Genomic DNA, 25,617 nt, shown 5'->3' with positions numbered 1-25,617 from the left:
CTACTGGGAGGTCGATTTATTGGTAGGCCTACACAATGCATAGTCCAGTCTGGCTACTGACTGCTGGAATTGCACAATGTGCAATCTCAGTTGGCAATGGTTGTAAGCTCAATGACTGCATTGCGCATTTTTCTAGGCCAGCAGTCACTGTCCCTCAAATTTTCATAAAGAAAGCCTATAGAATAGCTCCTGGGTAGAAATGTGCATTTCTAGAGAGGAAGGCAGAGCCTTCCCTCTCCAAATTGCGCAATGTGGTCTCGATGAGGTAGAGTCCGGGCAAACACTGCCCAAACTCATCGATGGGAAACTGAAAGCGAATTGAATGTGAATGCATGGCGATACTGAGTGTAAGCATAAGTGAATCATCATGCATGGAAACAGTGATTGACAAATTCAGAAAATAGAACAACATGTATGTGGGTGAGGTGAGTCACTGAATGAGCAATCGTTCATGAAAAACAGTTTCATGCATACGACAGTAGTGAGATGTTAACAAAAAATGAAACAGTACTATTACAAGCTAGTATGTATCAAAATGACATCAAGTGCTCACTGAAATCAAGCAAACAATGTTCATAGGAAGCGAAACACATAAAGATCCAGAAATGCAACATAAGACATGGAAAGCGGGCTTACCCCAAAATAGCTAAGTTGAATGTGCCGACAGCTCCTAGATGCGGTGTGGGATGTCAAAGTTGCAAGGTTGATGTGTTTTGATAAAATCGAGGTTGTGATGTGCATGCCACAAATCTAGGGAGAGCGACACTTGGTGGGAGGTTTCTGAAATGATCCTTGCATGTGACCTCCAACTACCAAAAATAGATCCCTGAAACAAGGGATGTCTTTGCATTCTACCTTGGGAGAAGTGGCCCATGCATGAAAGTTTGTTTTGTTTGGTCCCAGAGGGAACTAGTCAACTCTGCTACACATGCAAGAGGCTACTCAACTACTAGGAGAAAATGGGCATTTTTGGCTGGGAGCTAGGCTAGCTGCTCAGATGATTTGTGCAATTTATGGGCAGAGCAACTGACTGCTACTCAGATTTTCACAAATTCTGGGTTGAGAAGCCCAGCTAGGAAGGATTGCACAATTTTTTGGGAGAAGCTTGCTGAGCAGAATTGCCCAATTCTGGGGCCCAGCATGCTGCCAAGTCAGGATTACGCAATTTTTGGAGGGAAGGTTGGTTTCCCTCCAAATTTCTGCAAATTCTTGAAGGAGCTCCTCAGCCTACTGCTGGACCAATTTTGGATGAACAGCCTGTGAGGGGGATGCGAATATCAAGCTTTGATAGACAGGTTTCCTTTCTGCAAGAAAAACACTGAAGCTTGTGTACTTGGCGAAGCAAGACATGCTACTATGAAAGGTTGGTAGGGAGGCTCCAGAAGGAAGCTAAGGAAAAATTTTTGAGGGTGCTTGTAGCCGCTACAACACTTGGCAACACATTGGTATAACTCCAGTTCTCTGAATGGACCTTGTTCGTGAGAAGAAAGTCTAACACCTTCAGAAGTATTGTTCAGTTCTCAGTTTGTCTTGGTTTCCACACTTTCTTGATTGTAAGATGTAGCATCTACCAATCTCTTAGTCGATTGACACACATTCCAAGCCAAGTCAACTAAGTTGTTTCGATTGGGGTCGAGGGGTATATTGGTGCAAAAGAAGTATAGTCGTCAGAGTCTTAGTTTCATCTCTGGTGTTGCTTCGCTGCCAGCAGACCTGGACAGTACCCCGGTGGAGTCACATAGGAACACAAGCATGGCTCTGCTACCAGCGAGCCTGGTCAGTACCCCGACGGAGTTACTTGCATCACCTCTCTATGTAGGAAGCCTTTCTCTTCTTTTGGTTTATTCATTTTCATTTTTTTTCAAACTTTTTTTCACTTTTTCATTTTTCATCTTCGTCACTATACATAACACTTATTCATTTCAGAGGCGGAAGAGGGATCCCGACTTATTGAGAACATAAGAGGATTTTCCTGCAAAGAAGTAGTTTATTATACCTCTGGCATGCCTGTTAAGGTTTTCTCCCTGATGTTACTCTACCTGACTGGGCTGACAAGGGTTAACCCAAAAACAACCGACTAGAGTAGATGATACTAGTTAGCACGAAAGCATTGTGTTTTCACCAAGGTTTACTTCAAATAGTATGTATTTTCCATTGATGTATCATGGATTGAAGACAAAAATTTCTTACATAAGAGACCAAACAATAGATAACCAAATTTTGATAGTTGTACAAGTCCTCTTGTACTTTACCCAGCTTGTTTCAAGAGTCATACATGGTTTCATGCAAAACTAACCTACGAACAAAACAAAAAAACAAACAACAAAGCAAAGCAGAAGCATAAGCAAAAGAAAAATAAAAGCAAGTAAGAAAACAAGCAAGCAGACAAACAAACCAACAAAGAAAGTAAGCAAACAAGCATGCAAGAAAACAGATTGAAAGCAAACGATACTCCTACTCCTAAGCTAATGGTGCATGGGCCATCTCACGTGAAGTGATACTTCCAATGTAGCTAATGGCGCATTGGTTGACCCATTTTGGTGAAGGAATGGTTCATGAAAAAGACACCAGTGTGAACCAGCAAACAAGAAAGATGTAACAGTGAAGAAAAACACACTCCGAGTTTAAAATCATCCACATAAAAAAAAAATGAGTGAAAGTGCATGAAATGCAATCTTTAGAATTGCAATGGTGTTGTGCTACACTGCATGCAGATGTTGAGTGTATGCATTCTCTTGACAGCAACAAGCAAGCAAATGTGAGAAAGTTAGACCACTTACGTTGTGCATGTGTGCATGTTGTGTAAGATTCCTCCAATGCATGAGCGATGGGATCGTGTAGTTCAAGTGGAGGAAGCGAAATCAGGGTGTTTGACTGATATTCAATGCAAAGCAGATAGTGATGAGGAGACTTGAGTGTTTCAACAATTTCCTGACCAGAAGTGAAACCAACCTCACGATAGTGAGAGCCTGACATAACCATCATCTCAAGCTGAAGTGGCTCAACAGTCTGCGAGGTTTCAACTTCGTTGATAGATAGATCATCGTAGACCAGTGTCTTAGACAGATTAACAATGGTTGAATCAACATCATGATCAAATGAGGAAGTGAATAGATCACAACAATCAAGATCAAAAAATTCAGGATGTTAGTTGGCATCCTCATGATTTGATGAATCGGCCAAGGGTAGATGGGAAGAAAAGATGTTCACCCTCTATGTTTTCAGGAAAGATAGATGACAGATTGGACAGATTTTCTGAGGAATATGTGTCCTCTCCACACTGTAATGATAGATTAACATCTGACATTTCATGTGAATCATCGGAAGTAGAAACATCTGGAAATGGGTTTTCACAGGGGAAATCAGCAGTGGCAGAATCACAAGGGATGTTAGGATGAAGCAGATGAGGCGTGGCTGGAAGGGAGTCATCCTTCACTACGGGTTCTTCTTTAGATTCCTGCACACACTCATCATGAATGATGGCACAGGTTGGCTGCATAACACTAACTTCGTCGACAACTTGAACCTCGTTCACATGAGGTGAGGAGTTCAAAATGGAAGAACACATGACAGTACAATCCAGAGGATCAACAAAATGCGGGGATGGAGGTTGAGGGAACAAATCCATGTGACAATCAACAGGCTTGCAAACCGAATCTGTGCAAATATAAAGAGCAGATGGGGTGGGAGGATGTGACAGTTCAACATAGGTGTGTGCATGATCTCCCACATCACTCCATGGTGGTGGAGCTGTTTGATGAGGTGAAGACGCACAGTCACTTGTGACAGCAACTGTGCCTGCTTGTGATTGCGTAGCTCCATCACCGAAGTATGATGAGTGGGGCTCGGATATGTGAAGAAGATACTCAAATCTTCCATAAAGAAATTCCCAATCAATTTCATCTTCAGGAAATCGGTATGCAAGGTTAAAAAACTGTGTGTAAAACTGATCAATGGATTCATCAGGTGCTTTTCATGATTTCATAATTTCATGATCAAGTGCCTCATGATCAAAGTGATTTAAATCATAGTCTATCTCTGCGACCAGATGAACAAGAGAATGAATAGATTTTTTAGGCAGTGTAGCACACCAGTGCATTAGTTGCCCTTGACGCATGTATATGAACAATGCACAACTCATGTATTCTTCAAAGAATCAATGTCTTTCGCATGAGCCTACAATGTCAACCACGCACCTAACCAAGGCTACATGGCCTCCACCATCATATGTTTTATGAGACAAGTTATTTGATAGATTTTCTGATATATTGAAATTGTTTCCATAAGACATACATTCTGGAAGAGTAACTCGGTAGTTAGTCATGATAGATATGTATAGATTCAAAACAAATGTGAGGGCTCAACTTGTCATCTGCCCTCCTTCTAGCGCCAAAATGTTGACAGTGCTGGACCCTCCAACATGTAAGGGGATCTCCCCAGTAAGAAGTCCCAATTAGACCTTAGATTTTTTGGTGTAGGAGTCCCAACAATCGGTCATACAGTAATTCCTTAACCGCAATTTCGCATAGAGGCAATTACGATAACTTTGTTGCTAGCAAGGGTGATACAACTGCCCTGAACCAAGGAAGGTGCATGAGAGGTTCTAATACACGAGGGTTGAGATGAGTACGCCCCTTGGAAACTTGTGATAACACACAGTTAAGAAGGGAATACATGAGCGAAGATCCATCATAGCATGGAAAGAATGTTAGAAAGCAATCCAAAGTGATGGTTAAACCAACATCACATTTCAGAAAGATTCATACATACATACACGGATAGCTATACATGCATGCGTAATAAAACCAATACATATATCATTTAGAGTAAACTATATAGCATAGAATAAAATACAACATATCCATGAAACGTGCTAGCTCTTGTTATATTAAGAAGTGTAAGATCCATTCATACAATACATCCATGTCCAACCGCTAGTTCTGATAGTGAAACGTTATAGCCACAACTGCCTGCTCCTCCAAAGAGATATACTAGCTCTGCATAGTGGAGAAGCTAAGGCTCATTATAATATTGTCCAAGCTCTCTCCAAGATAGTCTTATTAGAAGCTTGGTTGACCAAAAGCCTTTACAATGAGTTATGAGGGAATATTTATAACAAATGGTCAGGTGACCCTTGACATTCCCCTTTGTGATGGTTCATCTATCCTCATGACTCTTCATCTACTCTATGACTGTTACAAACAACTATTGGCACTTGACTTATACTTGAAAAGACATTACATTACAATGCACATGTACCCATGTGAGACAAAATGGCTTGACCAAGCCATGCAAGGCATCACTGACACTCGGTCCATTGTGGTGAGACCAACTCTTTGACATGCTTGTGATGGTGAAGGTGGTGAGCTGATGCCAAGCTTGGTTGTTCGTGATGGTGTGCATGCACTCGATGATGACATCTTGCTGAGGTGAACTCTTGCCTCTATTGCATCCAGGTGCATGGGTATGGCTCCTCCATCCAACTCGTCTGCTAACATATGCATAGTCTTCTTGGGTGTGGCTGAACTAGCAACAGACTGATGCGTAGTGTTCGTCTTGATCTTCTTGTGCGTGTTGGTCGTCATGCACATCAACTGTCAACTGCATGCTGAGCTTTAGAAAGACTTGCTTCTTGTGTTCACCTTGATGAGTGTGCTGAATGGGTTGGATCACATGCATGCGCAATGACATGCATGCTACTAAATCCCTTGCATGCAAACAACAACACTGATCACCATGTATGCGTTATGCCAGCTATTGGGATGGATCTATAACTTGTACGGGTGCAGTTTCATCTTTGAGTGCATGTTGCACCCCCTGTTGTTCTTGTTCCTACCGCAACTCATTCGCTTGTCTGTGTAGCTCATGTTCTTCCTTGAGTTGTTGCTTCAACACATGCAATTCCTTCTTTGTTCCATTCCGTGTCTTCACGTGATATTCATGTTATGCCATCACCTCATAGCCTGAGTCTCCAAAGTTGCTTTCATCATCTGTGGATCTGCTTGAGCTTGCAACTTTGTTCTGCCTTTGAGTTATCAACAACCTTCCACTTGCAATTGTTGCATCCGGTATGCTACCTTTAGCAGTTATTCATGATACTGCTCACTGTGATGTTGCTGCCATCATATCTTGATGTCCTTGTCTATGAACAACTTGATGTCTTCGTGAGTAGGCAAGCTCATAGACACTTGATCGACTGCATCCCCGAGTGTGCTCTGAATGGTGTCTTCGACTCTGCTCTCCTGGAAACCATTGTAACTGTGGTGCTGAGAGGAAGATGAGCATCTGTGATAATTGGAGACATGGAAACACTCATGGAAAGTAATTTGTTAGTCGAAAACCAAAATGAACTTGAGAACTCACTTGAAACATACCTGTGTGACTGATCATGAAGGTCGCGTAATTTTCGGCAAGGAGGTCGGGAGACTGAGTACCAGAACTGCACAAGGCATAGTTTGGGTTGCTAAGAGGCTGATTGACTACTGGAACTATGCAACCCATAGTCCAGTCTGGCTACTGACTACTGGAACTGTCCAATGCATAGTCCAGTCTGTCTACTGACTGCTGGAATTGCGCATGTGCAATCTAAGCTGGCAATGGTTGCAGGCTCAGTGACTGCATTTCAAAATTTTCTGGGCCAGCAGTCATTGTCCCTCATATTTGAGCAAAGCAAGCCTGGAGAACAGATCCTGGGTAGAAATGTACATTTCTGGAGAGGAAGGTAGAGCCTTCCCTCTCCAGATTGCGCAATGTAGTCTTCATGAGGTAGAGTCTGGGCCAAGGCTGCCCAGACTCACCGATAGGCAACTGAAAGCGAATGTCAATGCGAATGCATGGAAATACTAAGGGTAATCATAAGTGAATGATCATGCATGAAAATAGTGAATGACATGTTCAGAAAATGGAACAACATGCATGTGGGTGAGGCAAGTCGCCGAATTGGTGACCATTGGTGAAAAACATTTTCATGCATGCGACAATAGTGAGATGTTAACGAAAACTGAAACAGTGCTAGTACAAGCTAGTATGTATCAAAATGACAACAAGCACTCACTGAAATCAAGTAGATAATGTTCATACGAAGCGAAACACAAAAAGCGCCAGAAATGCAACAAAAGACATGGAAAGCAGGCTTACCCCAAAACAACTGAGTTGAATGTGCCGACAACTCCTAGATGTGATGTGGGATGTCAGAGCTGCAAGTTTGATGTGTGTTGATAAAATCTAGGTGGTGATGCGCATGCCACAGATATAAGGAAAGCGACACTTGGTGGGAGATTTCTGAAATGATCCTTGCATGTGACCTCCAACCGCTAAAAATAGATCCTTGAAACAAGTGATGCCTTTGCATGATACCTTGGGAGAAGTAGCCCATGCATGTAAGTTTTTTTTTCTCGATCGCAGAGGGAATCAGTTAACTCAGTTGCACATGCAAAAGGCTACTCAACTGTTGGGAAAAAATGCACATTTCTGGCTGGGAGCTGGGCTGGTTGTGCAGAAGATTTTTACAATTTCTGGGCAGAGGAGTTGACTACTGCCCAGATTTGCACAAATTTTGGGCTGAGCAACCCAGTTTGGAAGGATTGCACAATTTTCTAGGTGAGTCTTTCTCAGCAGAATTGCGTAATTCTAGGGCCCAGCAGGCTGCCAGTTAGGATTGCAAAATTTCTGGAGGGAAGGATGGTTGCCCTCTAGATTCATGCAAATTCTTCAAGGAGATGCTCAACTTGTTGTTGGACCAAGTCTGGATGAATAGCTTGTGAGGGGGATGCATCAAGCTCTGATAGACAAGATTCCTTTTTGCAAGAAAATCATTGAGGCTTGTGTACTTGATGAAGCAAGACATGCTGTTGTGAAAGGTTGGTAGGGAGGCTCCAAAACGAAGCTAAGGAAAAAATTTGAAGGGTGGTTGAAGTCGCTACAACAGATTCCAATATAGAAGAAGAGAAATAAGGATCAAGAAAATGTCACTGATGAATCTCCATCTAAGAAAAATAAGACTAAAGAAGAATCAGAAGTCAAGGACTTATACTACTAAGTCATCCCTTTCACATATCCTCCCTTGGTCTTCTATTCTAAGTTTTGAATTTCCTTTGTGTTTTGATTTCTAAATTTTGTAGGTCTAACATGTCGTGTTAAGACATTTTTAAATTATTTCTATAATTTTTAGGTATCCCTCAAAGCTTGAATTAAGAAGGAGCCTCCATCATTTACCAAATGATAAGTATATTATTCCTTGTCCCCTCTTTTGTGCTTATATCAAAGTATATATGTATTGTATGGTAACCTCCCTTCTCTTTATATTTTTCTTGGTTATGAAAGCTTGTTTTTTTCTCAAGGGTTATGGAGAAGGCTTCAAAGGATAAACTTAAAACATGAAAGCAGTTCTATTGAAGTGCGTTAAGATTTGATGTCCTATAAGGTTTGTTAAGGAACACTTCAAAGGTATGCCTTAGATTAGAAACTTTGTTATAAATTTCTCTTCATGAAAGGTATGTTCATTCTATTTTAAATTTGCTTTACATTATTGACATGGTTATGTCTAGGGTTTTCAATCACAAGGATTATTGTTAGTGTGATTAATCATTAGATTGAATCTACCCTCATTATATTATCATTCTTATGGAACCCTAAAAGGGTTCACTGTAAAACCATAACCTAAGGGTATGTAGATGCTAATATTGAAACCCTAGTCTACTTAGGGTTGTTGATGAAATCTAGAATTTCTATTCTTTTGATGTTTTGGAATTTTTATAAAAACCCTAGTCCTTTAGGGTTTGTTGTTAATATCTAAGTCATGTATTGACACTCTAGATCTTTAGGGTTTATGGACTAAACATGTATAATATCTATAGCAAGGTCCTATGAATGAATGACTAGGTATTATATGTCTATCTGATCGAAACCTTGGCCCGATCAAAATTGTTATGTGTTTAACTCTAATATATTGATTTTGGAGTGTACTTTTAGGGTTTTCAATATATCATAAAATAGATTGTCATATATCGTTGAAAGTAATATTTTAGCCCTAGATATAATGAGACTAATATCTTGATTAAGTTGCTCAAAGATGAAGTCTAGGGTTTATGACAAAACCCTAGAAAGAAGTTGATGTCTAACCTATGTGTCTCGTAACTAGTATTTAATGTCAAAAGTTTGAATTATATTGACATAATTAAGTCCATGCTTCTATATATTTTTATTTGGTTGTACTCACTATTAAAGTTTTGCAGGTACATAATCTTCAAGATGATGAAGCTTAGATGATATTAATAAACGTGATAAGTAATGATGATCAAGATAACCTTGATGTTGTATGAAGGGATGAAGCCATGAAAGGTTCCCCGATGTTGTATAATAAGGAAGCAGGTTATCGTCCTTAGTTGCGAGGGAGTCGGTATAGAAGAAAAGGTATATCTCCCTAGTTTAGAGGGAGGGCATATTATGACAATGAACACCTTGAAGTAAGCAATAGTACTATTGATGAATATGAATTTGCAAACAAAATACTTGAGAAGATATGAGGATGTATTTGGTGTTGCTAAAGAAATAAAAGAAGAAGAAATATTCCGAGAAATTATATACGAATAAATTGATGATGAAAGGAGGATCAAGAATATTAACGACCCCGAAGGTTTATGTTTACTTGTATATATATTTGAAAGTTTATAGTTGATTGGGGATTGTACAAGTAAACCTATCCATGAAGAAGGATGAACACTTGAGAAGCATGCTTGTACAAATGGATATAGCTAGTTTATTAGAGAGAGTTGAAGCCTCTAATAATGGATTCTTGGGAGGATGTCTGGCTAGCCTATCTGTTAACAACTAGATCCTGAAGAGAGAGGGTTTCTTTGGTCTTGGAGCTCTGACCTTGGATACCCAACATGATCCCTGGGTTGATGGTTAATTAGTAAGCCTGATGTTACCTAGACTGGCTGAAATCTTTAGTCCATCTTAGTCCCGCCTGGATAGATAACCCTGGTTAGGTATCTAGTCTGAGTCACTGAGTGTGCCAAAACTTTTCGTAGTTCACTTTGGAGATCTTCCATGTACCTTTATATATAGGTAATTATGAATACCTCCATAGTTAAGTGGGAGTGTTGAAGAATGTAACTAGGTTTGGTATTCATAAATGTACTTGAGTCATGATGTAATATATTTATCAAAAGCAATAAAAATAAATTTTATTATTAATAAAATTGACTTATTAAACCATTGGTTTCATGCTTGGGTCAATTATTTTTAAGTGAAAGCCTTCTTTGCATGCTTCTAGGGTCTGTGTCAAGTGTCCTTGTCCATGTCATAATTTAAATAACCCTTGTTGGGAATTATTTGTCACGAATTTTTTTTTTCATCTTAAAATGAGCCTTCTAGGCCTTCTCCACCAAGTCAGCCTAAAAATTGGACAAGTTCGCCTAAAATTTTGTAACATAATCACTATATAAAGGCAACAACTCGACCTCATTTGTCACTCACTCACAATAAGTTTGATCTGCAATTTTTGGGTTTTGAAAAAGTGCAAATTTCAAGAAAGAAGGTCTCTCTCTAGCATAAAAGGTCAAAATTTTCTCTCTTTCCCACACATGAAGTTGTGCATCTGCTGAAAGGGGGCCTAAATTCTATAGTAACTGGGAAGCTAAAATTCTGCTGCTAGGGGTCGAAATTCTGCAACTAGGAAGTCAAATGACTATATTGAAGCTGTTGGATAAGAAGAAACTACTATATCATATTAGAAGGCGAACGTGGTGGAGGAAGAAGGTCTATTGATCTAGGGTGTTGGGCCATCTCAATTTTAATTACTTAAGGAAGAGCTCTTGACTAGGTTTTTCCCTATATAGGGGTTTTATCCCTGACTGAGTGCCTATATCTGGTGTCCCTTATCTTTGTGTTTTGGTTTTAGAGATTGCTTAATGGGCTAAGATAAAAAGGAACATAAGAAAAATAATAAGAATCAAAGATATCACAAGTAATTATTGTAGAAATTTCTTTATAGATTAGCTAGCTCTGATACCATGTAGAATTTCCCACGTAGATCACCTGATAAAGCAATGTAACGAAAGAAAAATACTTGATCTACTTCTACAAAAAGACTTGCGGAAGCTTAATCGCTTTTGAGCAAGATCAAATAGAACGCATATAACAGATAATAAGATTCAATCACGCATGAAACACAGACGAATACTCTGGGGAAAGCCTCAGCTAAAAACCCCGCTATCTGTATTATCATACAAGTGGAAATATCTTAGGATTACACAAAGCTTTAGCTCACAAGCTATCCATTTCTTAGTACAATCCCTCACTACTACTCATAGACAGAATAGACAACACATATGCCTTCCTTCAATCCTCCAAGCCTCCTATTTCCTTGCACAGTTCTCCTGGGTCCCCAAGCTTCCACGTGTGTGTAATAGTCCCTCACACACTGCTCTAACCTATGAAATAACTGCATGAACCTGAAGGAGATGAATTCCTTCTACATGGATGAGTTTCCTTTATAGGAAAATTCCTCCAACTGATAGTACACTCTCCCTTCCTTTAATCTCAACTGGGTCTCTATCTGAACTGACATGCATGAGTTATTTATGAGATAATATTTAGTTATTTGGAGAACACTAGTTGCATGCATGCATGCATTAACTGACTAAACTCACAATTAGTTCCTCCAACTGTTTGGAATTAATTTAACTGGACTTAACTCAGTTAACTGAACTAACTAATTACAACTCAAATACAACTCATCCTTATCTCGTTAATTAAGGGATAACTTCCTCAATCAAAGGGGTAACTGTTGCATGTCCTCACAAAGACTTCATGTTTGATTTTCTCCAACTAATTAACTCAAGATGAATTAATTAATTATTTTTCAAACAGCTATTGAGACCAAATTCGAATTTTAATTTAGGGACTAATTAAAATTGGAATCTATCCCGAAATGCTATTTATAGCAATACTATTTTTAGCATTTCTTATTGCCATTTTCAACACTCCCTCTCAACAAGAAAGACATTCAACTCGAACCCGATCATGAACCTTTGGAATGTTCTACATGCAACACTTCTCTCAAGTGTTGTTGCTCCAACAACTCTAGAAACAAAAAATATCCAACCTGAATCAGAATGATGCCTTTGTCATCAAAGTCTCTCACTTCTATTGCCTCTGTCAACTGAAAACTTTGCACCTCTGTGCCTTTCAGTATCTGACTTCTCTAGCCCTTGTCACTTTGATCTCTGACTGCATCAATCACATTGATTCCTCCTGTTGTATCCATGCTGATGCTAGTCCTTTCTCCCAACACTGCATCCACACTACATCTCCTCTCATCATGTTGCATCGTGCTACCCATTGTTGCACTGCAAGTGAGTTACTGAGAAGTAAGTAACTAATCTCCCAACTGACCTCCCTGTTGGGCTAGAAACACCCTCTAATGCTGAAGCTCCCTCTGTGGCTGACTCCGCATCCGTCTCTACCCACTCAACCAATCTTGCTACTCCTTGTCAGGGCTCTCGTAGCAAGGTCTAATCAAAGAGGTTGGGTACCTCAAGGATCCTACCCCTATTTCAGCTTTCTTGGGACTATCACTTCACATCGCCCCACCTCACACCTAGAGGTATGGATGCATGTGATCTCTCTATCCACTTGGCTCGAAATTTCCCCCTACTGGAGGTCTTTGCATGAGTGGATGCATCCACTTGGTCTCCTCTTGGCTTCTCCAATTGTGGCTGCTCCATAACCTCCTAAAGTTTCTTCACCAATTATGGCTCCTCCACAATTGTTTGAGACTTCTTCTGGCATTGCATGTTGAGAGGTAATGTACTCTTCCTCTCAACCACCAAGTATTTAACCTTTGTTTTTCTCCTCAAGGCTTTGCATGCATCTTGAACCTCAAGAGCATATAGGTTCTTGCCTAGTACACCAATATGTTTGATCTTTCTCGCCATCATGAAACCTTCTAGAAAATGACCGGATTTTAAATCAACGATATCTCCCTCATCCGAACTCCGATTCAGCCATTTCTTTTTTTGAAATTGGGTATTTTTCTGCAAGGAATCTAGACCTACTATTTGTTTCTGAAAATTGTGCACAAAAAATTTCATATCTCCTCTGAAATCTCATGGCCCCATTTTTTTTATTTTACATCAAATTTTCTTCTTCGTATACTGTTCACTACTTTGATCACCTTTGCTCTGATACCATGTAGAAATTTCTCTATAGATCAGCTAGCTCTGATACCATGTAAAAGTTCCCACTTAGATCACCTGATAATGCAATGTAACTAAAGCAAAATAATTGATCGACTTCTACAAACAAACTTTCGGAAGCTTAATCGATTTTGAGCAAGGTCAAATAGAACACATATAATAGAGAAGAAGATTCAATCACACATGAAAGACAGAAGAATACCCTGGGCAAAGCTTCAGCTAAAAACCATGCTATCTGTATTATCATACAAGTGGAAATATCTCAGGATTACACAAAGCTTTAGCTCACAAGCTATCCAGCTCTCAGTACAATCCCTCACTGTTGCTCATAGACAGAATAAACAACACATATGCCTTCCTTCAGTGCTCCAAGCCTCCTATTTCCTTGCGCATTTTCTCTTGGGTCCTCAAGCTGCCACCTGTGTGTAATAATCCCTCAAACACTGCCCTGACCTCTGAAATAACTGCACAAACCTGAAGGAGATGAATTCCTTCTACATGGATCAGTTTCCTTTATAGAAAAATTCCTCCAATTGATAGTACATTGTCCCTTCCTTTAATCTCAACTGGGTCTCTGTCTAAACTGACATGCATGAGTTATTTATGAGAGAATATTGAGTTATATGGAGAACACTAGTTGCATGCATGCATGCATTAACTGACTAAACTCACAATTAGTTCCTCCAACCGTTTGGAACTAATTTAACTAGACTTAACTGAGTTAACTGAGCTAACTAATTACAACTCATCATAATCACCTTAATTAGGGGATAACTTCCTCAATCAAAGGGATAATTGTTGCATGTCTTCACAAAGACTTCATGTTTGATTTTCTCCAACTAATTAGCTCAAGATGAATTAATTAATTATTTTTCAAACTGCGGTTGAGACCAAATTCGAATTTTAATTCTCAATTTTAATTCAGGGACTAGTTAAAATTGGAATCTATCCTGAAATAATATTTTTAGCATTTCAATTTTTTTCTATTTCCAACAGAGTTGGAGTGTATCTTGAAATGCTATTTATAGCAATGCTATTTTTAGCATTTCTTGTTGCTATTTTAAGCAATTATTAACTAGAGAAAATATGTTTGCCTCTCTGATTTTCTAACAGTTTCAACATGGAAAACATTGAAATTATTTTCCATGTATCTCATAGAAAGACAGAAAGTAATTTAAAGATAAATGGAAAATAAAAATAAAAAATTAATGATATTTTGAATTTAAATTTAAAAATTTTATCCTCCATCATTATGAAATGATTTAAATTCAAACATCCAAAACTTAAGGGGAAGTGTTATTTAAACATCTCTTTCAAAGTGGAAACGCTGGGGATTTTTTTTCCATGTATCTCGGAGAAAGAAAGAAAGTAAGCTAATGATTTAAATTCAAACATCCAAAACTTAAGGGGAAGTGTTATTTAAACATCTCTTTCAATGTGGAGAAGCTGGGGATTTTTTTTCCATGTATCTCGGAGAAAGAAAGAATGCTAAGGATAAAGGAAAAATACAAAAAGAAATGAATAAATCAATGATATTTTGAATTTTAATTTTAATTTTTTCTCTTAAAAATGATTTTATAATAAAGATCCCAACACCAAAATGATATAAAGTTCAAAATAATTTTTATGTTTTTCAAATACCATTTTTGCATGAAATTTTCCAATGAAATGGATAAAACAATAAGATTTTAAATTTAAAACCATATTTTATATACAATGAAAAGCCAGGGTCAAAACCTTAACACAATTTCCAACGAGATGGATAAATCAATAAGATTTCAAATTTAAAACCATATTTTATATACCATGAAAAGAAAAGATGGACTAAAATTTGAACTCTCCTACAAGGATATGAAGATACTATTATGTATAACACCCATCTTAAATAATATACCATAATACAATGTATTATCGTAATATAACATATAAATTATAAATAGTATTATTTTAGATTCATCTTATTCCTTACTAGATTTATTAAGATGAATCCAATATAATAAAGTGTAATATTTTTTTAATGTAAAATTTGAAAAAAAAATTGCATTAAAGAAGATTTGATTTTTCTTTGGATTATTGGTAGATGCATGGATAAGATGGATCTTAGTTAGTTCTTTACACAAACACATAGATGCATATATATACAACATATTGAGTATGGAATAAATTATGCATCTTCTTCATTTTGAGCACACACACAAACTCCATGTTGAGCATTGAAGGAATTGCAAATCTCTATTTTGAGAAATGAGATTGTAATTTTTCGTTGTTTAAATTGTATTTTTGAATGCAAAAATGGATTCAGTGAGTTGAAAATCTCCTTTTGTACTTGGATTATGTAGACTACATGCATTGAACTTGCAATTACAACAAATCTTTACTTAATATTGGAAAAAAATGATTGAAAAATATACCTTCAAAGGAGACGAAATTTGAATAGTCATATTAACGCTGATAGGCATGTGAATTTTGGAATAGGGTCAGGGTATTTTTTAAGGATTCAAATATTATGCCTATTTACATAGTATTATAGGTGACCATTCTAGTTTGAAAAGTCATACATATAGAATGTAGGCAAATATTCAATAAAGAACATGTAATTTTCTATTGAAATTGATACATTTTCGGTGAATCCATTTAATCATATATATGTAAAAAAATAGGCATTTTTTTAACCAAATGGGTGAATATTTTTTTCAGAAAATGTCCAAAAAATAGCCAATCAGCGAAATCTGGCCTCTAAAATTTTCCTGAATAATGCTTCTAGAATTTTAATTTAATTATCAATAATTATTAGGTGGGTGGTACATTGACATTTATTTTCAAAGTAGCTATGTCATTTTAATTAAATTGATTAATTATAAAAATGTCATATGAACAATGTATAAATGAGTTATTGTTTTTTGGACATGCTATATAAACAAGCCATGGTACTCACCCATGATATTGTAACAACGCATCTTTAAATATTAAAATTATCCATGATAAAGTAGTGGTGAGTCTCCATGGTTACAAATCTTGTTACCTGATCTCTTAAAAACTATTTGTGTTTAATTTATGTACTGACTCCTACTTATAAATAATAATATAATTATGGTTTAAAATAAGGTTATAATTTAGTTGATTTTTTAAATTTTAGCAATGTAAGATGTACCATGAAGTAAATATTTTGATGTTTATTATGGATTCATGCCTATAGGCATTTACCAGCCATTTAAATTATATGACTGCAACTCAACATGGTTATTAAAATATTTAATTTATAGAGAACATCCATCTCTCTCTCTCTCTCTCTCTCTCTCTCTCTCTCTCTCTCTCTCTCTCTATATATATATATATATATATATATATATGATGTTGATATTCAAATATATTATTTAACATGTATATATATTGAAGTTAGGCACCTTGCATTATGTCAAATGAGGATTACACAAACCAAAAAAAATGCTAGTGATATGTCTAAAGGGAAACCAAACTAGTAACATCAATTCAGAGTCTTGAGGTTGTTAAGACCCTATCTAGCTAGAGCATCTTGTACATAGAAACTTATAAAAATAGGTTTCTTGTGCTAGGCCTTGCCATACATCAACATGATAAGACAAACAAGATGGCTAGTGTTACAAGAAAAAAACTAGTGAATCATAACATCTATTAGGAAGAATCACCAGACATCTGCAATGACTAGCCGCTACCCTCATTTGAGGAGAAGGAGATGTTGGATATTCTCCTAGCTATAATGGTCAGCTTGTGGTCTATATCAATTTTTCCTCCAACTCTATCACTTTGATAGAATTCTCCTATAGAGTCCTCATATACATCCATGTGTAGTCGCAATATTTAAATGATTATTAAGCTTGCATTGATTTTGTGCCATGTTCAATGAAGTGACGGGTGTGCATGAAATGTGCTAAGTGTAGTGGGAGTTGCAACCCATTTCATGTGAGTTGGAATCATATCAAGACAGGGGGGCAGGGGGACACCCACTCTTGGGCACCCTACTTAGGGTAGAAGGTCCTTCATGGCTAGATAGTTATAGTGAGTTCGATTATATTTTGGACTATCCTCACTCTAATCCAAGTTAAGGGGATGATTTGTTATGCTGAGACCAAAATTGGCTAGCTTGTCAGCTAGTCTGTTTCCTTCTCTGCAAACATGAGAGGGGAGGGAAGTTGTGATTTTTTCCAAGAGTTTTGTAGCATTACCTATTCAAGATTGCAAACTTCAACTCTAATATATTTTGGAAGGATTTGATGCACATAAGATTTTACATAAGATATTGATAATTTCCTTGGAATCTCCTTCAATAACGAGCTTGTGAAATTGTTTGAAAATAGAAATTGAGAGACATTTGTCTTGTGGCACCCACATAAACATCTAGAATCTTCCCATTATAATTAAAAAAAAAACTCCACCATAACTGTCTTGTCCTGGATTTTCTTTCGAGTCCTAGTCAAATTTAAGTTTGATGAATTCCTTCGAAGGGTAAGGGGTTCGATAAGGAAGGGTTATAAGGGAAGAAAATGGGGATAGAGGGTTTCTACAATAAGGAACAAGGGGAGAGACCCATTTTGGTTAGAATGATTTTTTCAAGTTGATTAGATTCCCAATCTTTTGAGGACCAAGGTAGAGAATACATTGTTTCCCTTATTTTAATTAGGATAGATTGTCAAATAAAATTCATGGAGACACTAATATTCTTAAATATTTTTCTATTATGCTCCTTCCAAATCTCCCATAAGATAAATCCTGGGATGAGCTGTCATACTCTATTAAAATTGGGATTAGTAAAAGGGAAGCCACTCTAGAATTGTAGAGTGAAGAGGACATTATTTTGTATTCTATCAAAAGAGAATAGAAATGTGGTCCTACATAGAAACAAAGAAGTTATATCTACTGAAGATGATTTAAATTTTGTGAATTGGAGAAATAAAGAAGACAGATTTAAGGGCCTTAAAAACCATGACTTTGAAGCTTGCACCATGTCAAAGATTTGTTCCATAATAGAAGTCGCAGAAAAAGAGTGATTTTGGGCCAGTGCTTGAGATTCCATATTTTATGTTATTTTCCTTTATCATCCTCATTATTGTTTCTTGTGAGAGCACTACAAGATTTAGAGAATGAAAAATTTCCTGAAGGATGATAACTCAAACAAAGAATATTGTTTCCCTCTTGAACCACAGTTATTATGTTTTCTAATACTTGTTTGATAATTGTGCTTTCCTTTTGGGAGGGAGGCTTAATTCATTCCTCGCATGACTTCCAATTGTACCATTGGGAATTGTGGGGGGGTGTCAATTCCTCATAATGTTAAACTAATATTTGGCTTTTGGGGACAAGGGAGTCTTTGGTTGAGCAGAGAAATTCATTATGAACTAATTTTGGGCATTGATGCCACAAGTCCTCCCAAAATAGTGCATTGTTACCATTTTTTATTTCCTAAAAACTATGCTCTTGGAAAATATGTTTGGTGCTATAGGAAACATTCCATGTATGATAAAGCTTGATGTTTCTTGTCATTCTGATTAGTTGAGATTCCTGGGTATTGGAGGTATACTTACATTTCCACATTTTTCTCCATAAAGCATAAGGGTATTTTATCCATCTCCACTAGGTTTTAGTGCTTAAGGCTCTTCTAAGTATATATAGATCACAGAGACCAAGTCCTACTCCTTTCTTCAAATGATAAATTTTTTCCCATGAAACTAGAGCCTAGTGTCGGTCTCTTTTGGTGCCATCGCAAAGGAAGTTCCACTGAATATTTCTTGCCTTGTTTAAAATGGTTTTGGGGGATGCCATTATTGAGAGAAGATAGGTAGGGAGTGATTGAAGGAAATATTTGAGCAAGATTAAGTGACCTACTAGATTAAGTGATATGAATGTCCAATAAGAAAGTTTAGCTTCAAATATAAGAAGAATATTTTTCCATACCTTTTGCGTATGTGGATTTCCAGTTAAAGGAGTTCCTAAGTATTAGGATGAAAGAGAGCTCCTTTGAAAACCATGAAAACAATATATGTGAATTTGGATAGCTAGTAGGGTATTTAAAAATAAGATTTTATATTTTTCTATGTTAATAGAGGTTCTCAAAGAATTAGGGAAGTTTTGAAGGATTTTTCAAGGGTATTGGCTTCTTCGATAATGGGGATTCCCAAGAGAAGAGTATCACCCACAAGTTACTTGTGCAAAGAAGAGAGAACATGGTAACCAAGAGGAAGACCTTTTAGTTGGTAGAGATATAGGACTGAGTTGATATATCTACCCAAGCCTTCATCCACGAAGAGAAATATGTGAGGGGGAATGGGATATCCTTACCTAATACCCATTGAGGGGACAAAAGTGGGAGAGGGAGACCCATTAACTAGGATGGAGAACAATGTTTTGGAAATTAGGGCAAGAACCTAATGAATCCATCCTTCTACAAGTTCAGCATATGGAAAATAAATTTTCAAATGAATTTGTCAAATGCTTTTGACATATCATGATTGATGAGCATACCTAGAGACTTATTAGAATTAAGTGAGTGAATGTTACCATGGGCTAGTATTATGTTGTCCATAATCTCTCTACCATCCACATAACTAGTTTCCCCAGGAGAGATAAGTGAGGGTAGAATGGGTTTTAGCCGATTTTGTGATAACTTTGGAGATGATTTTCTAGATATCATTAAATAGGGAAATAGGCCTGAAATATGAAGGAAAATAAACATTGTATTTTTTAGGAATAACTTGAAGGTCTTATTGCATCCTTTGCATAATATAAGCTCATGCAAATATGTCATATTTATGGATATGGTTGCATTAATGATGCGTTATTTTTATATAGTTATGTAGTGATTTCTTATTCATAATCTTTGCAAGAAAATCATCAAAAATAAAATCCTTGAAAATAGTTCTAATTCGAATTGGATCATTATATTGTTTGTCATCCATTTCGATGCATTTGGAGTGGAAAAAGTGGAGGAATCATCTCACAGGACGTTTTTACCGGTGGGACCCAGTTTGGCGAAACGGGGTCCGAATTGGGGGCGTTTTGAGGCATCAAATGACGTTGTTTGGGGTAAAACTTTACTGCCAAAGTGCAACACCTTTTCATGCTATTATACACACATAGAGAAAAATTTATGCCACTCAGAAGCTGACCTTCCTGTTTTCACACCTATAGTTTGGGGGGATGCCGCGTCAGCCCCCATTATTCATGGAAAATGAGCTAGTCACGTGTTTGTGACGTAAAAGGCTCTAGAAGAGTCTATTTTGTAACTTTAGTTAAGAGTTGATGTAGTCAAATTTAACCACTAGTAGGCTATCGAGCTCTCTTATAATCAGCCGCTAGGAGGACGAGGCATTCCGTTCTTTTGAGAGAATTTCGTTCCATAGTTGAGCAAAGATAGCCAAGAGAGATATGAGGTAGAGCACACAAAGAGGATATGTGCATTGTAGCAACCCACGGGCCACATACATTATTTATTTGTATCTACAACCATAATTTCAAATAGAGAAAGAGAGTGAAGCGACCTCACCTTCGAGCTAGGTTTTCTCTGGAAGATTATTATGTTGTTCTCTACTTTTCTACTTGATTTACTTTTATATTTCGTTCTCTACTTTTTTTCTTGATTTACTTTTACATGCATGCACTAATTACAGTTAATTTTCAAATCTAGAAATTAAATAAAACTGTAATAGTGTAGAATCTCATATTTTTAATATGGAGTTTACGGATCAAGTTCATACTCATGTAAATAACATAATTACCGCAAGTATTTACACAAAATATGGATAGGGATAAGATGTAAATAAATATACTACTACTAGTTACTTCACACCATTCTTTATGTTTTCCTCAAAGCTTATGTAAGAGTAAAATTGTAAATGTGTAGAATTCGTAGTTGTTACTACCCACCAAAATTTATACAACTCCTTATGATTAAAATGGGAATATATTTGTGTAGTGATTCTAGGAAAGACATCTCAATTTATAGTTCTTTCCAAAATAGGGACGGTGAGTTTAGCATTGACCAATGTGAGTTATAATGTTTTGTATAATATTTTCTTAAGCATAATTTTGACTTGAGTGGTAGGTGCTTGTTTTAAATGAATTGTTAATTTCACATTCAATACATTTATATATAATCAAAATTTAACCTCTTATTTTTGGGTGTTTCTTTTCAGTACTTCCAAAATATACTAATTTAAATAATAATAATAATAATAATAATAATAATGTTATGAAAAAAACTACCTAATAAGTTCCCTACACATTATTCTGTTGTAGGCATGGTCTATATTGGAATTGAGCTTGAGAAATTTTGATTTTTAAATAAACCATTGGACAAGACTTTATTTCAAGAGAATATTTTTCTACATCATCTTACGAATAATATGAAAAGTATTTGAATGGATTTTCACTTTCAAATCAAAGAATGACATATTTAATTTAAAAATAATTTGTTTCACTGTGTAGTCTAACTAATATGCTTTTTTGGCCTTAAAGTTATGGAATTCTAGCTATTGTTTTTGTAAATTCAAATAAAAGATATCAAATTTCATAATTTTAGGTGCCTCATAAGTTTTTGATGGTGTTGAATCCATTTCCACCATCAAAAATATGATTCAAACACTGCTTCTACAAGATTTTTAGAATTTTTTTTGCCTAGATTCCTACCACTTGACCATTCAAACAATTCCTCCACTTTGTAAACAACTCCATTAAAATCAAAACATAACATATTTAATTTAAAAATAATTTATTTTACTACATTAAGCGGTTAATTGAGTTGATTAGTTGACTTTTGAATCAGGTCATTCTAACGCTTCCTCTGCCAGCGCGGCTCTCACTAACGGATTGAGAAAGAATAATTTAATGGCAGTACTAGTTGGACGAGCCTCCACCGCAAGCGTAGACAGTAGAAGATAACCGAGAGTAAACATTTGAATACGAAGTAGGAGGGCGAGAATTAAGTCCTTGGTTTGATGGCAAAACTACATAAATGGCCAACGGCCTTGAAGGAGGACGTTGCATCATCTTTTCACTGGGATTTATGAGAACTTGCAGAGCTTGTTTGATTGACAGACGCAGCTGGGGATCTCGATGCGAGTAGGCAAGTCCCAGAGTTAATGCTCGTTTCATCTGTTCTTCCTCAAAATCTCCATCCAATCTCAGATCCATGTCCTCGATAACTGTTTCCTCCCGGTAATGTTCCCAAATCCAATCCACCAAATTCCCCTCCAACAATGGCGACTTTCGATCCACAACCCGCCTCCCGCTTGCTACCTCCAACACAATGACCCCAAAACTGAAAACATCAGACTCTGCAGTAGCCTTGACAGTGTACCCGCACTCTGGTGCCACATAGCCGGGCATCCCCGCCAGCATCGTGGTGATAGCCGGATTCGTTTCATCATGCTCAATCAGCCTAGCAAGGCCGAAGTCCCCTAGATGGGCATTGAATTCCCTATCGAGCATAACATTGTTGGGCTTAATGTCCCAGTGGACGACTCTTTGCTCCCATTCTTTGTGAAGGTACAACAATGCTGAAGCCAGCCCACATAATATTCTGTGTTTCTGGGTCCAATTCAGATGGGGCTGATCCTGATTCTGATGGCTATCCCCTGGCTACCTGAAGATGAACCTATCGAGGCTCCCGTTGGGCATATATTCATACACGAGCAGCAGCTCGATGCATTGGTGGCACCAGCCCTGTAACTCTACCAGGTTCCTGTGTTGAAGCCGACCTATGGTGATAATCTTCGACCTAAATTCTTGTTCTCCCTGTCTTGACCCGACAGAGATTCTCTTCACAGCTACTAGTGTCCTCACCCTATTTGGCCCTTCCAGGCTACCCCTGTAAACGCTCTCGAAGCCGCCATTTCCAAGAAGTTCAGTTTCGCTGAAGTCCTTTGTCGCGGTTGAAAGAAATTTGTAAGAGAATCGATGAGGAGCGTACGACGAGGCCATCATTCGGTCCTCCAATATCGCTAGCTCCCCGCTGAATAGCCGGCCTGAGTTCGCTCTCTGTTTTCTAGTTCTATCGATGAACCATGCCGACAATCCCAACAGTACAGTCACGACGATGATGGAACCGGTTAGGAGCCTGACCTTCAAGCCCTTGCTTGTGGATCCTCCGTGGGCTATGTTCAGAGACGAGTCGGGCAAGATCTCCAAAGTGAAATTCCAGCCCAAAATATGCTGAATCTCGAAAGAATTACTTGTTGCATCCAAGAATCCCAGGTACGCTGACCTCGGAATGGTTCTTGATAGCTCTATTGTGTGGTTTAAGATGAACGAATAGGGAATTGGTCAGTCTGCATAGGCGGCATATATTTGCAGGGTTTTGGTCCAGCCATAATAACGGATTCAAAACCTTATTGGCCGCCCCGATTTGATATTGATTGTCATTTCTACCGAGAACGGCGGTTGCATTGGATTTTATACCCTTGATGTCTATACCGACATGGTTGTCGTCTGGATTGATTTCGTTCTTGAAGGTGTCAAATTCGATGGCTAGTTGATTCGTTGTGTTTCCATCTGTGGATGAACTGAACAAGCCCAGAGATCCTCCAGAGCTCTCTGGGCGAAAGGGTCCATCGTTGGGGATGATGATGAAGGCCAGACCGTCACTGTTGAAATTCTTTAGCCCGTCGGGAAGAGTTATTGTTTGAACGAAGATGGTGAAGGTGGTTGTAAATGTGGCCGACCGGAGCGTGATGGGTTCATGGTAAAGAACCCTTCCGATGCACTTATACATGTCAGAATATTTATGGGAAGCACCGGATGTAGTGTTCGGTGATGGAGTGAGATCGACGTAACCAGCTGAAGAATTATAGGAAGCATTTCCCATGTATATCAACTGATTGTTGTTGTCATTGCCGAATGACGGGAAAGAAAAACCTCACGTAGTATTTCCATGGGACTGTGCAAGGGACACCATAGCCAGGATTGGGAAGAGAAGTGCCAAAGCAAAGAGCTCCTCCTTTGATCCGGATTTAAACAGGAACGCAACAAATTACAGAGATAACCATATACACAAAGATGCAGCAGAAATAATACTTCATTTCATTAATGGAAAATACTGAAATATGCTTACAACCAGAAATGGAAATAAACCAGCTAGGGCGGTGGTAGCTTATCTCTGAGAAGAGATGTGATGGCTACATGCCTCTGAACTGTCTTACAATGAGGCTCGAAGGCCTATTTATTGTTGAGAAACAGTGGAAAAACCCTTAACATTCCAAAACCTAACCCTAGAAGATGAAACGCCAAACTATGGGGCCCCGTTTGGGGTAAGTTGGTACATCAACTTCCCGGGGTCGTAACTTTGGCATACGATCTCCGTTTGACGCATACAATAGCTCGTTAGAAAGATCTATCCGAGCACTATCATTGTTGGAATGGACCAATGTTGCCCTTGGATTCCCCAAAAAACGTCATTTAGGGACTCAAAACAGCTCCGGAAGTTCAAGACCCGAAAAACTGCTAAAAATAGTAAGTTGTGCTACAATTGAGGAAACTGAAAATGCTGAGAAGAACAATGTTGGGGGTCCAGGTGGACTTGGCAGGTGGCCACCAATATCCACCTGGATCATTCCTCCCCCCTTAGGAAGCAATGGTCCCCATTGCGTTGAGCTCCTCCATGAGATGAGGAAACTTTTGCTGAACTTGTTCCCTGGTGAGACACTTGCCTTGCTGAAGGAGTTGGCCTACTTTGACAACTCGATACAGTTGGATATTCTGTTGGTGAGTGTTCTTGATCTGTGTGTCCATGAGCCGATCAATTGCAGCTTGTTCCATGCAATCTGGATTTAATTCTGTGGGTTTGAGCTGTTCTGCAATGTCGGATGTGTCTAGCAATGGTGGAAAGTATGGCCGAAGGCGGTCCAGATTGAACACTGGGTGCAGGCCAAGGAATGGGGGAATTCTGAGCTCAAATGCATTGTCTCCCATAGCCTTAGTAATGGTGTAAGGACCATATCGGAGTGGTCTCAATTTCCGATAGGCTCCAGTAAGGCGTTCCTTTTGCAAATGCAACCAGACTTTGTCGCCCACCTGAAACTTGTGTGGCACCCGATGTTGATCATGTCGCTGCTTGTACTTGGCATTTGATTTCTCAAGAATGTCATGGACCTACTGGCGAATGTGTTGGATGCGCTCAATGAAGCTGGTGGCCTTATCTGTTTCGGACTGGACATGAGCTGAATTTATGTGAGTAGCTGCAAGTGGCATGGCCACATCAATGGGGCATAGTGGCTGGAATCCCAAACCCACCTGAAAAGGGCTATGGCCAGTGGAGCTGTGAAGAGCTCGGTTGTAGTTGTGCTGAACATAAGGAAGGCTCTCATCCCACGTGCGTGGATGCTTTGTGTTATACATGCGCAGAATGTGCACAATCATCCTATTAACAACCTCTGTTTGGCCATCAGTT

The 25,617-nt window shown here is 38.1% G+C and overlaps 1 protein-coding gene across 1 annotated transcript; it reads right to left on the bottom strand.

Annotated features, from left to right (window-relative positions):
* Window positions 1–22,067: 22,067 nt before the first annotated feature.
* Window positions 22,068–22,661, bottom strand: LOC149231618 (putative L-type lectin-domain containing receptor kinase S.7). The gene has a single exon (XM_089381696.1). The coding sequence runs from the start codon at window positions 22,659–22,661 to the stop codon at window positions 22,068–22,070; it is 594 nt and encodes a 197-aa protein (XP_089237822.1).
* Window positions 22,662–25,617: the final 2,956 nt, after the last annotated feature.

The sequence above is a fragment of the Pinus tabuliformis genome, chromosome J (assembly GCF_031772625.1).
Source record: "Pinus tabuliformis cultivar Carrire ecotype Pingquan chromosome J, CPIR1, whole genome shotgun sequence".
NCBI classification, from domain to species: domain Eukaryota; kingdom Viridiplantae; phylum Streptophyta; class Pinopsida; order Pinales; family Pinaceae; genus Pinus; species Pinus tabuliformis.
Note: the sequence above shows the minus strand (reverse complement) of the source record. Positions and strands in the feature narration are given on the sequence as shown.

Coding starts and splice junctions, on each gene's coding strand:
- LOC149231618 (XM_089381696.1), bottom strand. CDS start 22,661: ATGCTCGATAGGGAATTCAATGCCCATCTAGGGGACTTCGGCCTTGCT.